The sequence below is a fragment of the Dendrobates tinctorius genome, unplaced genomic scaffold, assembly GCF_039654945.1.
Source record: "Dendrobates tinctorius isolate UK_male_01 unplaced genomic scaffold, ASM3965494v1 ptg000159l, whole genome shotgun sequence".
Taxonomy (NCBI): Eukaryota; Metazoa; Chordata; class Amphibia; order Anura; family Dendrobatidae; genus Dendrobates; species Dendrobates tinctorius.
Genome location: NW_027361826.1, coordinates 2,700,768 through 2,722,006, shown reverse-complemented (window position 1 = coordinate 2,722,006; position 21,239 = coordinate 2,700,768). Strand labels below are relative to the sequence as shown.

The following is a 21,239-nucleotide window of genomic DNA, read 5'->3' as shown; positions in this document are numbered from 1 at the left end:
ATATGGTGCCCGCAAGGTGAATGGAGTCAGGTAAGTAGCGTCTGGAGGGCGAATCCCCTTTAGGGTATGTGCACACACTGCGGTTTCACCCGCGGATTTTTCATTGCGGATCTGCAGGTAAAGTGACCTACGGTTTGACACCTGGACAATGGGACAGGTGGCAAACCGCTGCGGAATCCGCAAAAAGAATTGACAGCAAATCCGCAGGGAAAAATCTGCAGGATGTGCAGTGCGGATTTTAAATCCCAATTGACTAACATTGTACTGTACAATGTCTGCGGAACTGCTGCGGATCCGCAGCAGAATAAGCAGCATGTGCACAGGCCCTTACAGTCCCTCTACAAGTAGTGACACTTTACACATGTGAGATTATGACCTTTTTCTAACTTAAAAATTGGCCTATTTGCCCCTCATTTACCATTACGGGGTAAGATTTACACGTATAAATTATACAATTTTACTAGGAGAAGTGGATTGAAAAAAAAAACCTGACAGCACAGAGCACTTTGTGTTGAGCCGCTGCCAAGAAGTGACGCAGCGTGTCCCTGTTTAACTCTACAAATTCGGAGCCCATACAGGTACAGACAATGTATGACTCCAGCGCGCCGCTGTGATGGCAGAAGCGATCAGCTCCATACACAATCGCTGATCCTGATCTCCAGCCTCACCCAGCTCAGGATACATGGGACGGGGGCATACGAGGCCGCGCAGCCAGCGGAGGGCACAAAGGGGGATTCTGCTCAGCTCAAGCTGCAAACAGATGTGTGTATACATTATCACTGACTGCTGGGACAAAACTTCTGGCCCCAACAGAAGGCGGGTACGTCAGACCCCACATCCATCACAGGGGCGGCCTGCAGACACAGGGGGCTCCACGGAGCACAGAGTCACACGGAGAGGGCTGTAAATTTAGGTCGCTGACTTCAATTGTTCCCTAAAGAATAGCAAGCAACAATCCAAGAGCTGCAGAAGATTCCAGCAGAGGTCACAGGGAACTAGCCGGCCACCAGAGCGGTGCATGGAGGCCTCATGAGATCTGGATCCAGATGTATATTCATAATGCACTGAATAATACATAGGTAATATGACTGGTGAGGACCCTGCAGCCACAGATGTACTGCAAGTGATCAGCTGCTCACACTGCAGCCTGCTAGGCGCACCACGGCCGGCAGGGGGCGATAACCACTATGAAGGACGGCTCTCTGGCACCGGGCCAATACCATAATAATAAGCCCTCGGATGCCAGACACCGGCACCGGGCATGGCGTCCTCCCCCCGCAGGAGAGCATCACAGGCCTGAGCTCCGGCACGGACAGGACGAGCGGAGAGCAGCCAGTGCCGAGCCCGTCACTGCACGCCCGCCCCGGCTCTCCCCTGCCGCTCACCTTCCTTATACGCCGCTTAATAATGGACTCAGCAGCAAACACCCGCTCCCCGACTGCAGACAGCTCCATGTTCAGCGCGACCCCGGCAAGACTAGCAGCAGGCGAACAGCTCCTCCTCCCACAGCGCCGCTGTCACCTCGGCCGTGACCGCGCCCCTTCCCGCTGTCAACGTGTTATTCCCGCCCCCTCTGCTGTCACTGAGCCGGGGACCGCGCCGGGACACGCCCACTTTAAAGCTCCCACATCTATCCACGCCCTCCTTCTCTTTCTCCTCTAGACCATTCGCTCCTCCCCTTTTTCTAGCTTCACAATGAGGCGCCGCCCCTTGCGCGTTCTTGTGAAAACGGCAGGGACAGAAGCGTCTCGCTTTCTTGTTGGCGGGAAGTGCGGGGACGCGCCTCCGCGGACAGTGACTGACTGAGCGGCACCGAGCGCAGCCTGAGCGGCGGGCATTGCGCCACCTGGCGTCACTCTGCTGCAGGTGTGACGTGTCCGCCCTCAGCGATGCGCAGATGTAGAGATTTAGTCACTGTGGCTCATCCTTCATTCACAAGGTGGTTGAGCAGCGATTTCTCATTTTTCCACCATAATTTGTTTTAATGACCACATCATATTTGGAGTGACTTTACGGGGTCTATGTGATAGAAAATACCCAAAAGTGACTCTACTCTAAAAACTGCACCCCTCATGGTGCGCAAAACCACATTCAAGAAGTTTATTAACCCTTTAGGAGCTTCACAGGAATTTTTGGAACATTTAAAAAAAAAAAAAGAACCTCTAACTTTTTTTCACAAAAAATTTACTTCAGATCCAATTTTTTTTTTTATTTTCTCAAGGGTAACAGAAGAAATTGGACCCCAGCAGTTGTGCAATTTGTCCTGAGTAGGCCGATACCCTACATGTGGGGGGAACCACTCTATGGGCGCATGGCAGAGCTCGGAAGGGAAGGAGCGCCATTTGACTTTTCAGTGCAAAATTGGCTGGAATTGAGATCAGATGCCATGTCACATTTGGAGAGCACCTGATGTGCCTAAACAATGGAAATCCCCAAGTGACCCCATTTTGGACACTAGACCCCCTAAGGAACTTATCTAGATGTGTGGTGGGCACTTTGAACCCCCAAGTGCTTCACAGAAGATTATAACGTAGAGCTGTAATATTAAAAAAATCATTTTTTCCACAAAAATGATCTTTTCGCTCCCCAATTTTTTATTTTCCCAAGGGTAACAGAATAAATTGGACCCCAAGAGTTATTGTGTAATTTGTCCTGATATGCTGATACCCCATATGTGGGGGTAAAACACTGTTTGGGCGCATGGCAGAGCTCGGAAGGGAAGGAGCACCATATTATAGTGCAGATTTTACTGTTATGGTTTGCAGGTGCCATGACTCACTGGGAGAGCCCATGAGGTGCCAAAACAGCAGAACCCCCCATAAGTGACCCCATTTTAGGAACTACACCTCTCAATGAGTTCATCTAGGGGTGCAGTGATCATATTGACACCATGGGTGTGTCACAGAATTTTATAACATTGGGCAGCCATGCAGAGAGACTTGGGAGGAAGGGAGCACTATTTGCCTGTTCAAGTGAATGGGTCTGTGCACATGTCAGTGTGTTTCCAAGAACCGTGTGTCCCTGGACACAACACGCTGACATGTCCGTTTTTTTTAATATTAGCACGGGCCACAAAACATCCAGTACATGTGCATACGCATAACACACATGGATGTCATCCATGTGACATGCATCGGGGAAGAAGCGTTATAGTAAGCGCTGTTCCCCGGCGCCAGGTGCTGAACACAGCTCTCATCATTCTCCCCTGCTTGTGCCGATCACCAGCAGAGCAGGGGAGAATGATGAGAGCAGTGTTCAGCACCCGGCGCCGGGGAACAGCGCTTATTGTACCACTTCTTCCCTGGCGCCCGTCCTTGTGGTACTAATGCGGCACACGCATGCCACACGTGTGCCGCAAGTATTACACACACGGACACTGACATCTCCAGTACCAGAAATATCAGGACGTGTGAAAGAGGTGTTATAGTGGGTTTATGTTTGCCAGCTGTCACACACTAAAAGACGCTTTTTATTGCAAAAAATAGTTTTTGCATCACCACATTTTGAGAGCTATAATTTTTCCATATTTTGACCCACAGAGTCATGTGAGGGCTTGTTTTCTGCAGGACGAGTTGATGTTTTTATTGGTACCATTTTCAGGCACATAACATTTTTTGATCGTTTTTTATTACGATTTTTGGGAGACAGAATGAATAAAACCCAGCAATTCATGAATTTCTTTTTTTTTTGGGGGGGGCGTTTATACCGTTCTGTGTGTGGTAAAATTGATAAAGCGGTTTTATTCTTCAGGTCCTTACTATGACAGCGATACCTCATTTATATCATTTTTTTATGTTTTGGCGCTCTTATACAATAAAAACTATTTTATATAAAAAAAATCGCTTTATTCTGAGAGCTATAACTTTTTTATTTTTTCGCTGATGATGCTGTATGGCAGCTCGTTTTTTGTGGGACAAGATGACGTTTTCAGCGGTACCATGATTATTTATATCCGTCTTTTTGATCGCGTGTTATTCCACTTCTTGTTCGGCAGTATGATGATAAAGCATTGTTTTTTGCCTTTTTTCTTTTAATGGTGTTCACTAAAGGGGTTAACTAGTGGACAGTTTTATAGGTTGGGTCATTACAGACGTGGCGATACCAAATATGTGTACTTTTATTGTTTAGATTTTTTTAATTCAAATATTTATTTAGTGATATAATAAATATTGATTTATTATAATAATAATAATTATTATTATTATTAATACTTTTACAATTATTTAAAAAAAAATTTACTTTAACTTTTACGCTTTGTCCCACTATGGGACAATCATTTTTTGCAGGCTGATCGCTTCTATATCTGCATGCTATAGAAGCTGTCAGCGCAGCACTTAGTGCACACTGACCTGAGAGACTTCCTGATCATACACTGCGCATGACAGGAAGTTTCTTAGCTCTGGTAATCCGGATGTTGTCATGACGACATCAGGCTACCATGGCAGCGATCGGGATCCGTGTCACACTGCGGGGTCTCCGATCCAAAGGCAGAGGGGCTGTCAGCCCTCTGCCTGCTCCCAGAATGCTGCAATCATGTTCGATTGCAGCATTTCGGGGGTTAAAGTGGCAGGAGCAGTCTGTGACCACTCTTGGCACTTAATGCCGGGTGTCAGCTGTGAGAATCAGCTGACAGTATAACTTTTTTTTTATAAACATTTACTTCAGATCCAATTTTTTTTATTTTGACAAGGGTAACAGGAAAAAATGGATCCCAATATTTGTTGTGCAATTTCTCCTGAGCATGCCGATACTCCATATGAGGGGGAAAACCACTGTTTGGGTGCATGGCAGGGCTCGGAAGGGAAGGAGCTATGACTTTTTGTATGCAAAATTTGCTGGAACAATTGGCGGACGCCATGTCGCGTTTGGAGAGCCCCTGATGTGCCTAAACAGTGAAAATCCCCCACAAGTGACATCATTTTGGAAACTACACCACTCAGGGGACTGATCTAGATGTGTAGTGAGCACATTGAATCCTCAGGTGCTTCACAGAAGCTAATAAAGTTGAGATTTGAAAATAAAAAAAAATCATTTCCCCCACAAAAATGTTATTTTAGCCCCAAATTTAGCATTTTCATTAGGGTAACAGGAGAAATTGCACCATACATTTTGCAGTGCAATTTCTCCTGAGTACGCCGATACCCCATATATGGTAGAAAACTACCGTTTTGGCGCATGGCAGAGCTTAGAAGGGAAGGAGCATCATTTGACTTTTTTTTAATGTAAAATTTCTCTGGAATTATTAGTGGACATCATGTCCTGTTTGGAGAGCCCCTGATGTGCTTAAACTGTGGAAACCCCCCCACAAGTGACCCTATTTTGGAAACTAGACCCCTCAAGAAATGTATTTAGATGTGTGGTGAGCACCTTGAACCCCCAGATACTTCACAGAAGTTTATAACGTTGAGCCCCATTACATTACATTACATTACATTACATTACATTTTCCCCACAGAAATGTTATTTTAGCCCCAAATTTTTCATTTTCATAAAGGTAACAGGAGAAATTGCATCATACAATTTGTCGTGCAGTTTCTCCATATGAGGGAGAAAACTACTGTTTGGGTGCACTGCAGGGCTTGGAAGGGAAGGTGCATCATTTTACTTTTTGAATATAACATTTCCTGAAATCAGTGGATGTCATGTCTCATTTGGATAGCCCCTGATGTGCCTAAACAGTGGAACCCCCCCACAAGTGACCCAATTTTGGAAATTAGACTGCTCAAGGAATGTATTTAGATGTGTGGTGAGCACCTTGAACTCTCAGGTGCTTCACAGAAGTTTATAACGTTGAAGCACAGTGCAAAGCTCAGAAGATAAGAGGTGCCATATTGGAGTTCAGATTTTGCTGGAATGGTTTGAGGGTGTGTGATGAAGGAGTTCATTGCTCCTACCCCCCCCCCAGGGCCTGTAAGCATATTGAACAAAGCAGGATTTAGGGCTCCAATGTTGAATAGCAAGGCCTTTTAGTATGATAATGAGATAAGGCCCAAAACAGAACTTCAAAGCCAAGTAGGAGCCACGTCAGCATGGGGCAGGTAGGCACCTGGGGGCTTCAATTAGAATATACCTGTCAGCTAGACACAGAAATACACATCCATTTTCTCTCCCAGCCGCCCCGACTCCATCCTAGGATCATGGATTAGGAGAACATCTTTCGAGTTATGGACTTATGAAAAATATCCGAGTGACCCTGAGGAAATCGCGCATCTGGCAGTGTGACTCCTGAGTGTGACGTCCGTCTGCGGTCTGGGCTGCAGCCAGCCAACACCCCGAGAAATACTGATACCCTTTACTTCTATACAGGGATCTGGATTTATAGCAGAGCCCAGGAGGCGCTGCTGTCTGAATAGGAGCAGTGGCCAGAGCAGGACGGTCGCCAGAAAGGTGTTCCAAAACAGGACAAAAACGTAGTGGTATCCGGGTCTAAACCAGTCGGGCAGCAAGGTACAAAAACAGTAGACAGTAGCAGAGTCAGATTCAGGCCAAGGTCAGAGTCATAAACCAGGAGGGCAGCTGAGGTACAGAATCGTTAGGCAGAAGCAGAGTCAGAAGTCCAGGCCAAGGTCAGAGTCATAAACCAGGAGGGCAGCAGAGGTACAGAATCGTTAGGCAGAAGCAGAGTCAGAAGTCCAGGCCAAGGTCAGAGTCAGTCAACTATAGCAATTCACACAGTAACACGCAGGGGAACCAAGAATATATCCGGCGGCTTGCAAGCCCAGTCCCAAGGTATTTGAGGGATCAGGTCATCCCTCACAGGCTCCCGGGCTGATGATGTCATCAGGACCGCCCCCAGGACCAGACCTGATGACGATGCACCAACCCCTTCACGACTGACAGAGGAGCGGAGTCTGCGTCCACTAGACGCCTGCGCAGAAGCCCTTTCACTGTTGCCGCCATCACTCGGGCGCGAGCCACGGCGCCTCCTAGTGGCTGAGGGCGGAACAGCAGGCCCCGAGTTCGACGACGACATGTCAGTCCGGCGCCTCCTGGTGGCCGAGGCCTGGACAGCAGGCCCTGAGCCCGAGGGCGGCGTGACAGTCCGTCGCCTCCTAGTGGCTGAGGGCGGAACAGCAGGCCCGGAGTCTGACGGCGACGTGACACTGAGGCGGTGAGGGTTCTGGGGCCTGAGATACAGAGATTGGCCCTCCACAGTGACCCAATGGGGCCATGTTTGCTCTCCACACGACAGGCAAAACAAACCACTGTAACAACCCTGCTGGCGTCACTGCATGGCCTCCCATCCCCCGCACACCAACTTACTTTCTGCTTCAAGCCATGCTGTGAATTCTGTCTGTTGCCAGCTCTGTGCCTCTGCTCTCCATGTTTCCTGACTGTATGTATAGGGGGGCGGCGCCTGAACTCTCTGGTTCTTATGCAGTCAGGGTGCACCTGGCTAATGGGTCCCTGACCAATCACCTAGAGCCCTGGACTATTTAACCCTGCCACACCCACTGGAACATGGCCTGAGCAATGTCTAATCTCAGTTAGTATCTTGCTGCTGAGTTAGCCAGGCCCTGTCCTATGTCTTGCCTTCTCTGAAGGCTCTTATTGCATATTTCTGTGTCTTGGTACCTTGCCTAGTACTTCTCTGTCTGCCTGCCAGGAGGCTGAATATCCTGGCCCTTGAGTCTTGGTCCCAGTACCTTGTCTGTACTCTGTCCTACCTTAGTCTCCCTTTCTCCTTGTCTGTGTCTTCCTTCCCTGCTGTGTCTTCCCTTGTGTCCTCCCTGTCTGTGCATCTGTACCCTTGCAGCTCTGTCTGTGAATCTGCACCCTTGCAGCTCTGTCTGTGAATCTGCACCCTTGCAGCTCTATCTGTTCATCTGCACCCTTGCAGCTCTGTCTGTGAATCTGCACCCTTGCAGCTCTATCTGTTCTCTAGCTGCTCTGCCTGCACGGCTCTCTAGCCGCTCTGCCTGCACGGCTCTCTAGCCGCTCTGCCTGCACGGCTCCCCTAGCCGCTCTGCCTGCACGGCTCCCCTAGCCGCTCTGCCTGCACGGCTCCCCTAGCCGCTCTGCCTGCACGGCTCCCCTAGCCGCTCTGCCTGCACGGCTCCCCTAGCCGCTCTGCCTGCACGGCTCTCTAGCCGCTCTGCCTGCACGGCTCTCTAGCCGCTCTGCCTGTACGGCTCCCTTGCTGCCCAACCTACTCCGCACTCCTGCGGCTCTGCCTACTCCATACTTCTGCCTATATCCATACCTGCACCTCCTGTGTGAACAGGTCCCTACCTGTCCCTTCTCATACCATGCCAGTCTGTCCTGTGTCTCCAAACTGTGTCCGCCTGTCCTGTGTCTCCAAGCCGTGCCCGCCTGTCCTGTGTCTCCAAGCCGTGCCCGCCTGTCCTGTGTCTCCAAGCCGTGCCCGCCTGTCATGTGTCTCCAAACCGTGCCCGCCTGTTCTGTGTCTCCAAGCTGTACCCGCCTGTCCTGTGTCTCCAAGCCGTGCCGGCTTGCCCTGTGTCTCAGCCTGCTTGTCACTCGCACCTGTCCAAGTGTCCTGTTCCCGAGTGGGATCAGCAGCCACAGCCAGACGCCACCCTGGAGTGACACCCGGCAGCTACCTGCCGCACAAGCCTGACCTCACCATCAGAGGCTCCAGTGAAGACCGAGGTAGCTGCCATAGTTACGCCCCTTCCAGGGTAGTCTGGTTTGTGGCACAGTGGGGCCACAACCCCCTGGCTCGCGCCACTCAGCCAAGGCGCAAGCGTGACAGTTTGCTCAGGCCATGGTCCCCGCTGAGTCCCATGTCCTTCCGCTTGCGGAGCTTGATGAACTTTCTCTCTGCCAGTATGAGCATCTGGAAGAATTTATTCCGCCCTGCATGGTTCCGTTTGTTGAGACTTCTGAACCCATCATTGTCTCCAATGCCATCTATAACCAGCTCCTGGCTTATGAGAAGCTCAACCCTGCAGACCCGCCTACATTTTATGGAAACCCTAAAGAGTGCCAAGGGTTCCTGGAACAGTGCGTGCTCTACATCCAAGGGAATGCAGCCTGTTTCCCATCTGACTGGCTCAAGGTGGGATACATCATGTCCTACCTGGCTGAAGATGCTCTGATTTGGATCACTCCCCTCTGGGAAGCAGGGGATCCTATCATCTCGGACTTCGAGGCCTTCCTGGTGGCCTTCCGTAGTCCAGCTACGTCTGCCAAGTCTTCCCTTTCCAGATCCGAGAGGCGCGCCAGACGGGCGAAACCAGTGAGGAAACCACCTCGTCAGACCGCGACCGTCCGAAACCCTCCAGTTCCTCCACCTGTTAAAGCAGCTACTCGAGTTAAACCCAAGAAGACTGTTAAGAGTGGGCTGGCAAAGCAGCAGCCTGAAACCAGTCGTAAGATGGGCATACAGTATTGCTGCGGTTGTGTGGAACACCCGGACGGCTTCTGTCCGAAGGAGCGCAAGCTCCAAAACCTTGGGTCAGTGGGAGAGGCTGCCCTTGGTAAGAGTCCCTCCTCCTCACTAAGATCGGTGACTGTTCGTGTGCCTTGTGGGAGCTTTGGCCCTGCAGATGTGTTAAAGCTGCAAGCCAGACGGAGTCTGTGTAGGGTTCCTGTTCCACAGCTCCAGAATCCGGTGACGGTGTTTGGTGATGGTCGTGCCCTACTTATGAACAGTCGAGTGTCGAAGGGACAACTACAGCTCCAAATCGGAGCATTATATTTGGGGAAGTTTATTTTACACTTGCTGACCAGTTTGCCCATCGGTCTTTCTGAGCCGGATACTCTACTGCCCGTTCCAGTCCGAAGACCCAGCGTGGTGCCGCACTTGGAGCTACCTAGTCACCAAAGGTATCTAGTTCCAATGTTACAAGGTCAGGCTACAGTGTTACCTTCCCCATCTGTTCTGCTGGCTATTGGGTCATGGTGTGCTGATGTCACTGAAGAAAAGGAAGCAGTGGCGCCCTCTCCACACACCTCCTGTGACCTGTTCCCAGAAGCATCCCTGTCGCTTGAAAATTTTTCTTTAGGCCATGGGCAGAAGATGGATCCTGTACGGATGCCTTCAGATTCCATGTGGCAGGTGGATGAAGAAGTTGGAGCAGAAGCTCTTGTACGTCTGCTTTTTACCAACCCAGAGGAACAGGTCCAGTTCTCTTCTGATAACGGGCGAAGGATGGATCCAGTGTGGGTGCCCTCAACTTCTAGTTGGCCGGCTAATGAAGATACTAAGGAGGAGGTCCAATTTACTTGGGATATCAGGCTGAAGTTGGACTCAGTGAAGGTCTCTTCTGTTTCCAGCTGGCCGGCTGATGTAGGGGTCAAGTCTGAGGCTTCCAGGTCCCTGCTTTCTGCTACCCAGGAGGAAGAAATCCAAGTCCTTATACCCTCTGTGTTGGAAGATGACTCCATCAGGCACCAAGAAGCTTGGCACTCTGGGATTCCTGATGGCACACATATTCCACCCTACCTGAAGGATGTCGTGTCAACCTGGACTGTGTGTGGTCCCGTACTTCTTCTTCTGGTCATTCTGGCAGGCTTGAGGAAGAGGGGCCGTAAAGGGGGGGTACTGTAACAACCCTGCTGGCATCACTGCATGGCCTCCCATCCCCCGCACACCAACTTACTTTCTGCTTCAAGCCATGCTGTGAATTCTGTCTGTTGCCAGCTCTGTGCCTCTGCTCTCCATGTTTCCTGACTGTGTGTATAGGGGGCGGCGTCCGAACTCTCTGGTTCTTATGCAGTCATGGTGCACCTGGCGAATGGGTCCCTGACCAATCACCTAGAGCCCTGGACTCTTTAACCCTGCCACACCCACTGGAACATGGCCTGAGCAATGTCTAATCTCAGTTAGTATCTTGCTGCTGAGTTTGCCAGGCCCTGCCCTATTGCCCTATGTCTTGCCTTCTCTGAAGGCTCTTATTGCATATTTCTGTGTCTTGGTACCTTGCCTAGTACTTCTCTGTCTGCCTGCCAGGAGGCTGAATATCCTGGCCCTTGAGTCTTGGTCCCAGTACCTTGTCTGTACTCTGTCCTACCTTAGTCTTCCTTTCGCCTTGTCTGTGGCTTCCTTCCCTGCTGTGTCTTCCCTTGTGTCCTCCCTGTCTGTGCATCTGCACCCTTGCAGCTCCGTCTGTGAATCTGCACCCTTGCAGCTCTATCTGTTCATCTGCACCCTTGCAGCTCTGTCTGTGAATCTGCACCCTTGCAGCTCTGTCTGTGAATCTGCACCCTTGCAGCTCTGTCTGTTCATCTGCAGCCTTGCAGCTGTCTGTTCTTCTGCACCCTTGCAGCTCTGTCTGTGAATCTGCACCCTTGCAGCTCTATCTGTGCACGGCTCCATAGCCGCTCTGCCTGCATGGCTCCATAGCCGCTCTGCCTGCACGGCTCTCTAGCCGCTCTGCCTGCACGGCTCTCTAGCCGCTCTGCCTGCACGGCTCCCCTAGCCGCTCTGCCTGCACGGCTCCCCAGCCGCTCTGCCTGAACGGCTCCCCTAGCCGCTCAGCCTGCGCGGCTCTCTAGCCGCTCTGCCTGCACAGCTCCCCTAGCCGCTCTGCCTGCACGGCTCCCCTAGCCGCTCTGCCTGCACGGCTCCCCTAGCCGCCTGCCTGCACGGCTCCCCTAGCCGCTCTGCCTGCACGGCTCCCCTAGCCGCTCTGCCTGAACGGCTCCCCTAGCCGCTCTGCCTGCACGGCTCCCCTAGCCGCTCTGCCTGCACGGCTCCCCTAGCCGCTCTGCCTGCACGGCTCTCTAGCCGCTCTGCCTGCACGGCTCTCTAGCCGCTCTCCCTGCATGGCTCCCTTGTCGCCCAGCCTACTCCGCACTCCTGCGGCTCTGCCTACTCCACACTCCTGCCTATATCCATACCTGCACCTCCTGTGTGAACAGGTCCCTACCTGTCTCTTCTCATACCACGCCAGTCTGTCCTGTGTCTCCAAGCCGTGCCCGCCTGTCCTGTGTCTCCAAGCCATGCCCGCCTGTCCTGTGTCTCCAAGCCGTGCCCGCCTGTCCTGTGTCTCCAAGCCGTGCCCGCCTGTCCTGTGTCTCCAAGCCGTGCCCGCCTGTCCTGTGTCTCCAAGCCGTGCCCGCCTGTCCTGTGTCTCCAAGCCATGCCCGCCTATCCTGTGTCTCCAAGCCGTGCCCGCCTATCCTGTGTCTCCAAGCCATGCCCGCCTGTCCTGTGTCTCCAAGCCGTGCCGGCTTGCCCTGTGTCTCAGCCTGCTTGTCACTCGCACCTGTCCAAGTGTCCTGTTCCCGAGTGGGATCAGCAGCCACAGACAGACGCCACCCTGGAGTGGCACCCGGCAGCTACTTGCCACACAAGCCTGACCTCACCATCAGAGGCTCCAGTGAAGACAGAGGTAGCTGCCATAGTTACGCCCCTTCCAGGGTAGTCTGGTTTGTGGCACAGTGGGGCCACAACCCCCTGGCTCGCGCCACTCAGCCAAGGCGCGAGCGTGACAACCACATTCACTGGTACCTCTCATGTCCTGATCCGATCATGCTGTTGAAAGTTACCCCCTTTCTTAGATATTGGGAATAAGTTCTGCAGGGAGCTACAGGGTGGAGAATATTAGTCCACCCTCTGACACAGGGGGAGGGACCTAGCATGCTTAGGAACTAGCAGCCCATGGCATAGGGTCTCTCTCACAGAAAAAAACAGACGATGATAATCTAAGAAGGAACTGGGGACAGATCTGCCAAGGTGAGCAGCGGCCCATGCTTTGGGGTCTGTCCGGCAACTAAGATTCTTGTACCTGTGGCCTGCAGAGCTCCCGGCACCCACATGCAACCTACAATTTGGTAAATTGACCTCCAGCTTAATATCTCTAATTCTTGTACTCTTATTGTTATATTTTACTCTGACTGCAAATCCACTGTAATGCCATTGTATAGCTTACGGTATATTTCTGTAATTATCTAGTGCGCCCTTAAGGCAATTAAACCATAAAATTAATCTTGGGCTGATGCTTTTACTCTGATTACGAATCTTAGAATACCCAGCGGGTAACAGGACATCCTCCCCGACGGCCATTTGCTCTAGGTGGTTCCCTTACTGACCTGAGAGACAAAGGGGGCACCGGAGAGCTGTGCCTGTGTAGCTATGTCACATTGGTGATGTGGGAGGAACGGGTCCTGTTTCCTTCACATTGATGGCAGCGATGGAATCAGAGTAATAGTGTGCGTGGGACCCCTACTCCCAGACTCTAGAGACTACCAGCGGTAACTTTCACTGCTGGGGTCTTAAGGTCAGCCCAGCACTAGACCGTCAGAGTGCAAATATAATAAGTTGAGTGCGAGGTCAGGGTTGCAGCTGTGTCAGTAACCAGAGGTTCCCAAGATGGCGGAAGGCACCAGGAGTAAGGCAAAGGGGGAGGCCAATGCTATGTTCTATGAGGAGGTGGTGGAGGACAATACCATTGAAGGCGAGGGGGAGCTCAGCCAGGGCTCCCCAAGGAGCCAGACCCCCGTGCTCAGTCCCGCAGTGGACTGTCCACCACCTGCCCGCCCCAGCCTGTCCAGATTGGAGACCCTTTTCCAAGCAGCTATGGCACAGCTCCAGGCTGGTAACGACCCCGCCCATGACAGACTCCTGGTGGCGGCAGAGAAAGCAGCGGAGCATGAGCAAGCGGCGGCAGAGAAAGCAGCGGAGCATGAGCATGCCGAACGTGTGCTGCAGGCGGCAGAACGCCGTGAAGCTGCGGAGCGCCGGAACCGACTGGAGATGGCTCAGCACGGGCTCCCGCTGGATGCTCCAGCCCCACTGGGGACCAAAGCTTCTAAGGACCGGGCGGAGGACTGCCCCCTGCTTGAAAAGGATGGAGACCTGGATTCCTTTCTGCTGGCCTTTGAGAGAACCTGCCTCCAACACCATCTGGCCATGGATCAGTGGGCAAGGTACCTGACCCCCCATTTGAGGGGTAAGTCCCTGGAAGTTTTGGGGGACTTACCTGTCGGGGAGGAGCAGGACTACAACAGCATCAAGCGGGCCCTGATCCAGCACTACAACCTCACCCCGGAGTCGTACCGCAGGAAGTTCCGGAGCCTGCAGCGGGGCTCAAAGGACACCTGGACCGACCACATGCGGGCACTGCTGAGAGCTGCGGAGCACTGGACCTCGGGTCTAGAGCTCACCACCCGCCAGGAGGTTCAGGAACTGTTCATCACGGAGCAGTTCTTGTGGAACTGCCCAGAGGACCTCCAGCAGTTCCTCTGTGACCGGAAACCAAAGGGGGCTTCTACTACAGCTGCCCTGGCAGATGAGTATACCAACAACAGGGCGTCCGAGCCAAAGAAGCCTGCCAGCAGCACCTGGAGAGGGGGTAAGCCCAATCCTGCCCCTGTCCCCAGCTCCCAGAGTGCAAGGGGTGTACCCCCCTGCTGCCCTCTCCAGGCCAGGAGCAGAACCCAGACGTTGTCATCATTGCAACCAGCCGGGACACTTTAAGGCTGCGTGTCCCCAACGCCAGAAGGCCCCATCCCTGTCCCAGAAACCGTCCACTGTTTTGTGTGTGGGAGGGGGTGGTGGGAGGTCCCTGAACAATTACCAACCCGTCACCATCGGCCGCTCAGCGGTCATGGGACTGCGGGACACAGGCGCTGAACGAACCCTGGTACGTCCTGAGGTGGTGTCCCCTCAAGACTTGGTGCCTGGGAAAACCCTTTCCATCTGCGGAATTGGAGATGTTGAACCAGCGCTGCCCGTCGCCAAGGTGTTTTTGGACTGGGGCGCCGGGAGGGGAATGCGGGAGATGGGAGTAACACCAAATATTCCTGCCAATGTGTTGCTTGGGACCGATTTGGGGCGGCTAGTGTCTCAGTATGTGGCCACTGAACCCCCAAGTTTGGCTCCCCAAGAATGTCATGACTAGTGTTGAGCATTCCGATACTGCAAATATTGGGTATCGGCCGATATTCGCTGTATCGGAATTCCGATACCGAGTACCGATATTTTTACAATATCGGATAAGAGAATCGGAAGTTCCCATAATGCAATGAGCCAGTGTTGTGGCTGTGATTGGCTGCTGAAATGATGTCATCATGATGCGCGGTCTGTGCGCATCATGATGCGCGGTCTGTGCAGGCTGCTGGGGGTCTATGCGGGCCTGCCGGTGGTCTGTACGGGCCTGCCGGGGGTCTCTACGGGTCTGCCAGGGGTCTGTGCGGGCCTGCCAGGGGTTGTGTGTGTGTGCAGGCATCGTCCGATGGGATTACAAGTCCCATCGGGCTATGCCTGCTACAATGACAGTGATTGACACATTAGCCAATGATGGGACAGTAGTAGTCCCATCATCCGGCTAATGTGTTGAATGTAAAAAAAAAAAAAAAAACATACATACTACATATATACTACATACATACCTGAAAGACTTCGAAGATGTATTCTCTGAAAGCGAGGCCGAGACGTTGCCGCCACATAGACCCTTTGACTGCGCTACCGAGCTAGTCCCGGGGGCTAAATTGCCTAAAGCCCATCTGTTTAATTTATCTGGCACCGAGTGCTTAGCTATGAAGGATTACATTGCTGAGAGTCTTCGCAAGGACACTTACGTCCCTCAGTCTCACCTGTGGCAGCAGGTCTTTTTTTGTAAAGAAAAAAGATGGCGGTTTACGTCCCTGTCTCGATTTTCGTGAGCTTAATATGATTACTGTACGGAATACGTACCCCCTTCCATTGATTCCCGATTTGTGTAACCAACTATTGAGGCAAAATGGCTCTCTAAACTGGATCTTCGGGGGGCATATAATTTGATAAGGGTCTGGGAGGGGGATGAATGGAAAACGGCGTTCCTCACGTCCGAGGGACTGTTTGAAAATGTAGTCACACCGTTTGGTCTTATGTTATGAATGAGTCACCGGAGGAGGAAAAAACAAAAACACAAACTAAGTCCAGAAAACCGGAGAGGTTGGTAGCTAGCGGATTGCAGACCCCTGATCCTATTCACCACAACTAACAGTAGCTGTGGGGGGTTCCTACGGTGCCCTAGACCCCTCGTCACAGCCAGAGAGCTAAATAAGCCTAAAGAAAGAAAGGGGAAATCTAAACTGCCCCAGAGCAGACCCCAAAGCAATAGACAGCCCCCAACATGTATTGTCGGTGAAAAACAGATGAAAACACAAACACAGACAGAAAGACAGGCTGAGAAAATGATGGGGCCCAACTAACTAGATAGGAAAGGACAAAAAAGATGCTGGCTGCAATCACACAAAAAACCCTGCCAAAAATAATGTCCAACACGTCTGATAGAAAAGGCCCTGAAGTCACTAGACTTCAAAATCACTATATCAACACTCTGGTATATTCTGAAGAAAGAGCAAAGAGATCAACTGATCAGAGACAAAAATGGAGTTCAGCTCGTCCCAACCAGGGCAGGCTGAACACAAACACTAAGTAAACAGTCAAAATCTCATGGAAAAATAGCAGAGCAAAAACTTAGCTTTTAGTAGACAGGAACTAAACTGGATGCCAGAGCTCAGAGCAGAAAGGATCACCAGCAACCCAGGAGGGCGTCGGCTGCCTTATATCCACTCAGAAATTCCGGATGTCCAATCACACTCCACCTGTTCCGATGACAGGTTCTTCCCATCCAGATCAATTTCACTACCTCCTTTCACCAGCAGAGGGAGTTCATCAGACATCAGAGGTGAAGGAGAAAATGAACTCATAACAGTACCTCCCCCTTGAGGAGGGGTCACCGAACCCTCATCCACACCACCAGGGCGATCAGGATGGGCCCGATGAAAAGCACGAACCAATCTTTCGGCATGAATATCGGATGCAGAGACCCAAGAATTATCCTCCTGGCCATAACCCTTCCATTTAACCAAATACTGGAGTCTCCGTCTAGCCAGACAAGAGTCCAGTATCTTTTCAACCTCATATTCCACATTACCTTCAACCAATACAGGGTCAGGAGGTGCCACCACAGGAACTACTGGCTCAACAAACCTCTTTAACAGAGACTTATGAAACACGTTATGGATCTTGAATGTAACAGGAAGAGCCAATCGAAATGAGACTGGATAAGAATCTCCAAAATCTTGTAAGGTCCAATAAATCTAGGTTTAAACTTTGGAGAAGCCACCTTCATAGAGATATTCTTTGATGACAACCAAACCATATCACCCACCTTAAACCGGGGACCAATGGTCCTATGCCGGTTGGAAAACCGCTGGGCCTTTTCCTGGGAGAGAGATAACTTATCCACCACTTGGTCCCAGATCTGGTGCATTCTCTCCACCACAGTGTCAACACCTGGGCAGGCAGAAGACTCCACCTGCCCTGAAGAGAATCGAGGATGAAACCCAAAGTTACAAAAAAAAGGTGACATCAAAGTGGGAGAACTAGCTCTATTATTTAAAGCAAATTCGGCAAAGGGCAAAAATGAAACCCAATCATCCTGATCAGCAGAAATAAAACATCTCAAATACGACTCCAAAGTCTGGTTTGTTCTCTCCGTCTGCCCATTGGTCTGAGGGTGAAATGCAGAGGAGAAGGACAACTGAATTCCCAGCTTGGAACAGAAAGTCCTCCAAAATCTAGAAACAAACTGAACTCCTCTGTCAGATACAATGTTCTCAGGAATCCCGTGCAAGCGAACCACCTGTTGCAAAAACAAGGGCACCAACTCTGAGGAAGATGGCAACTTAGGGAGTGGTACAAGATGGACCATCTTAGAGAATCTATCACAAATCACCCAGATAACAGTCATTCTCTGAGAGACAGGCATATCAGAGATAAAATCCATTGAAATATGGGTCCATGGCCTCCTGGGCACCGGCAAAGGCATCAACAACCCACTAGAGCAAGAAAAAGGTTTAGACCGGGAGCAAGTCCCACAGGACTGCACAAAATTCCTGACATCACGAGACAAGGCGGGCCACCAAAAAGACCGACTCACCAAATCTCTAGTACCAAAAATACCTGGATGACCAGCCAATGCGGAGCAATGAACTTCAGACATTACTCTCTTCCTCCACTGGTCAGGAACATACAATTTTCCAATGGGACAACACTCAGGTTTGTCCTCCTGAAACTCTTCCAGAGCACGTCTCAAATCGGACGAGATGGCAGAAAGAACTACCCCCTCACCTGAGATGGTAGCAGGCTTGGTCACAATAGGAGAATCAGCAAAGAAACTCCTAGAGAGGGCATCTGCCTTGACATTCTTAGTGCCCGGAAGAAAAGAGACCACAAAATCAAAACGTGTGAAAAACAAGGCCCACCTAGCCTGTCTAGGATTCAAGCATTTGGCCGACTCCAGGTAAATCAAATTCTTGTGGTCAGTAAGGACCACGACTTGATGTTTAGCTCCCTCGAACCAATGTCTCCACTCCTCAAATGCCCATTTCATGGCTAACAGTTCCCGATTCCCCACATCATAGTTACGTTCGGATGGGGAGAACTTTCGGGAAAAGAAAGCACAGGGATTCATTTTAGATGGTACAGGATCCTTTTGGGACAAAACAGCTCCTGCACCAATCTCAGAAGTGTCCACCTCTACCTGAAACGGGAGTGAGACATCAGGTTGCCGCAAGACCGGAGCAGAAGTGAACCTTCGCTTCAGCTCCTGAAAGGAAGAAACAGCCTCCGGAGACCAATTCAGCACATCAGCACCCTTCTTAGTCAAGTCAGTCAATGATTTGGCAATACCAGAAAAATTAGCTATAAATTTACGATAAAAATTAGCAAAACCCAAAAACTTCTGGAGGGCCTTCAAAGAAGTGGGCTGGACCCAATCATAAATGGCCTGTACCTTGGCCGGGTCCATTTCAATAGTTGACGGAGACAAAATAAATCCCAAAAATGAAATCCTCTCTACCCCAAAGCTTGAAATAATGCGTTCACATTAGTTAGAATAGGATCATCAGGTTTTAACGAAAACGCCCAATCCTGGGGATCGCTGCGCAGCAAAGAGATGACAATTTTAAGCTGCTGCGCGGAGCTCCCCGATGAGTTAGGCTTCAAGGCAAAAAAATAATTTACAATTATTCTTAAAATTCAAAAATTTAGACCGATCCCCAAAAAACACATCAGGAGTAGGGATCTTTGGTTCAGCAGCATGTGAATGAGCAAGATAGCCGGAAATTGCCCGCACTTCAGCAGTGAGCTGCTCCACATGATCAGACAATTGCTTAATCTCCATTGAGAAAAAATTCCCCCTACGGCCTCAGAGAAAGAGGAAAAAATATACACAAAAAAAAATTCTGACACTTTTTTTTTTTTTTTTTACAATTCTTTCCTGCTATTGAGTACTCTAGAATCTGCGGTATGGCTGGTGATTCTGTTATGAATTTGTCACCGGAGGAGGAAAAAACAAAAACACAAGCTAAGTCCAGAAAACCAGAGAGGTTGGTAGCTAGCAGATTGCAGACCCCTGATCCTATTCACCACAACTAACAGTAGCCGTGGGGGGTTCCTACGGTGCCCTAGACCAGGGGTCCCCAACCGCCGGTCCGCGGCCCAGCACCGGGCCGCTGCAGTGCCCTTGCCGGTCCGCGGACACAAGGGGAGCCAGGGGCGGTCAGTTGCGTAGCGGGGGCAGGGGCGGCGCGCAGCAGTTCTTAGCGGCGTGTGTAGCGGCGGCAGGGAGCGATCCAAGCAGCTCCGCTGCCTGCAAGAGGGAATAGCAGGAGCGGAGCTGCAAGGACCCGTCCACTGCGTCCAGCTTCCTGCCCGCCGCCCGCGCTTCCTGTCTCTGACTGACACAGAGAGGAGCGATCCGCAGCTGTGTCAGAGCGAGGAAGCGCGGGCGGCGGGCAGGTGAGAGGAGAGAGGTGGTGTATGTGTATGTGTGTGTGTGTATGTATGTGTGTTGGTCTGTGTTTGTGTAGCCTGGCCCTGGAGGAGATGGGGACATGAGGAGAAGGCCATGAGGGGAGTGATGGAGAGACGGCAGTGATGGGGTGAAGGCAGTGATGGGGAGACATCAGTGATGGGGTGAAGGCAATGATGGGGAGACATCAGTGATGGGGTGAAGGCAATGATGGGGAGACATCAGTGATGGGGTGAAGGCAATGATGGGGAGACATCAGTGATGGGGTGAAGGCAATGATGGGGAGAAGGGAGTGATGGGGTGAAGGCAATGATGGGGATACATCAGTGATGGGGTGAAGGGGTGAAGGCAATGATGGGGAGACATCAGTGATGGGGTGAAGGCAATGATGGGGAGAAGGGAGTGATGGGGTGAAGGCAATGATGGAGAGACAGCAGTGATGGGGTGAAGGCAATGATGGGGAGACAGCAGTGATGGGGTGAAGGCAATGATGGGGAGACAGCAGTGATGGTGTGAAGGCAATGATGGGGAGAAGGGAGTGATGGGGTGAAGGCAATGATGGGGAGACATCAGTGATGGGGTGAAGGCAATGATGGAGAGACGGCAGTGATGGGGTGAAGGCAATGATGGGGAGAAGGGAGTGATGGGGTGAAGGCAATGATGGAGAGACATCAGTGATGGGGTGAAGGGAATGATGGGGAGACATCAGTGATGGGGTGAAGGCAATGATGGGGAGACAGCAGTGATGGGGTGAAGGCAATGATGGGGAGACAGCAGTGATGGTGTGAAGGCAATGATGGGGAGAAGGGAGTGATGGGGTGAAGGCAATGATGGGGAGACAGCAGTGATGGGGTGAAGGCAATGATGGGGAGACATCAGTGATGGGGTGAAGGCAATGATGGAGAGACATCAGTGATGGGGTGAAGGCAATGATGGAGAGACATCAGTGATGGGGTGAAGGCAATGATGGAGAGACGGCAGTGATGGGGTGAAGGCAATGATGGGGAGAAGGGGAGTGATGGGGTGAAGGCAATGATGGAGAGACATCAGTGATGGGGTGAAGGCAATGATGGGGAGACATCAGTGATGGGGTGAAGGCAATGATGGGGAGAAGGGAGTGATGGGGTGAAGGCAATGATGGAGAGACATCAGTGATGGGGTGAAGGCAATGATGGGGAGACAGCAGTGATGGGGTGAAGGCAATGATGGGGAGACAGCAGTGATGGTGTGAAGGCAATGATGGGGAGAAGGGAGTGATGGGGTGAAGGCAATGATGGGGAGACATCAGTGATGGGGTGAAGGCAATGATGGAGAGACGGCAGTGATGGGGTGAAGGCAATGATGGGGAGAAGGGAGTGATGGGGTGAAGGCAATGATGGAGAGACATCAGTGATGGGGTGAAGGCAATGATGGGGAGACATCAGTGATGGGGTGAAGGCAATGATGGGGAGACAGCAGTGATGGGGTGAAGGCAATGATGGGGAGACAGCAGTGATGGTGTGAAGGCAATGATGGGGAGAA

General features: G+C 51.4%; 1 protein-coding gene across 1 annotated transcript in view; it reads right to left on the bottom strand.

The window, feature by feature from the left end:
• Window positions 1–1,541, bottom strand: part of CBX6 (chromobox 6) — a 54,710-nt gene extending 53,169 nt beyond the window's left edge. The window contains exon 1 of the mRNA XM_073549443.1: window positions 1,386–1,541. Within this exon, the coding sequence (XP_073405544.1) occupies window positions 1,386–1,454 (69 nt within the window). The 5' untranslated portion in view covers window positions 1,455–1,541. The remainder of the gene's footprint in view (window positions 1–1,385) is intronic.
• Between the last annotated feature and the right edge of the window lie 19,698 nt (window positions 1,542–21,239).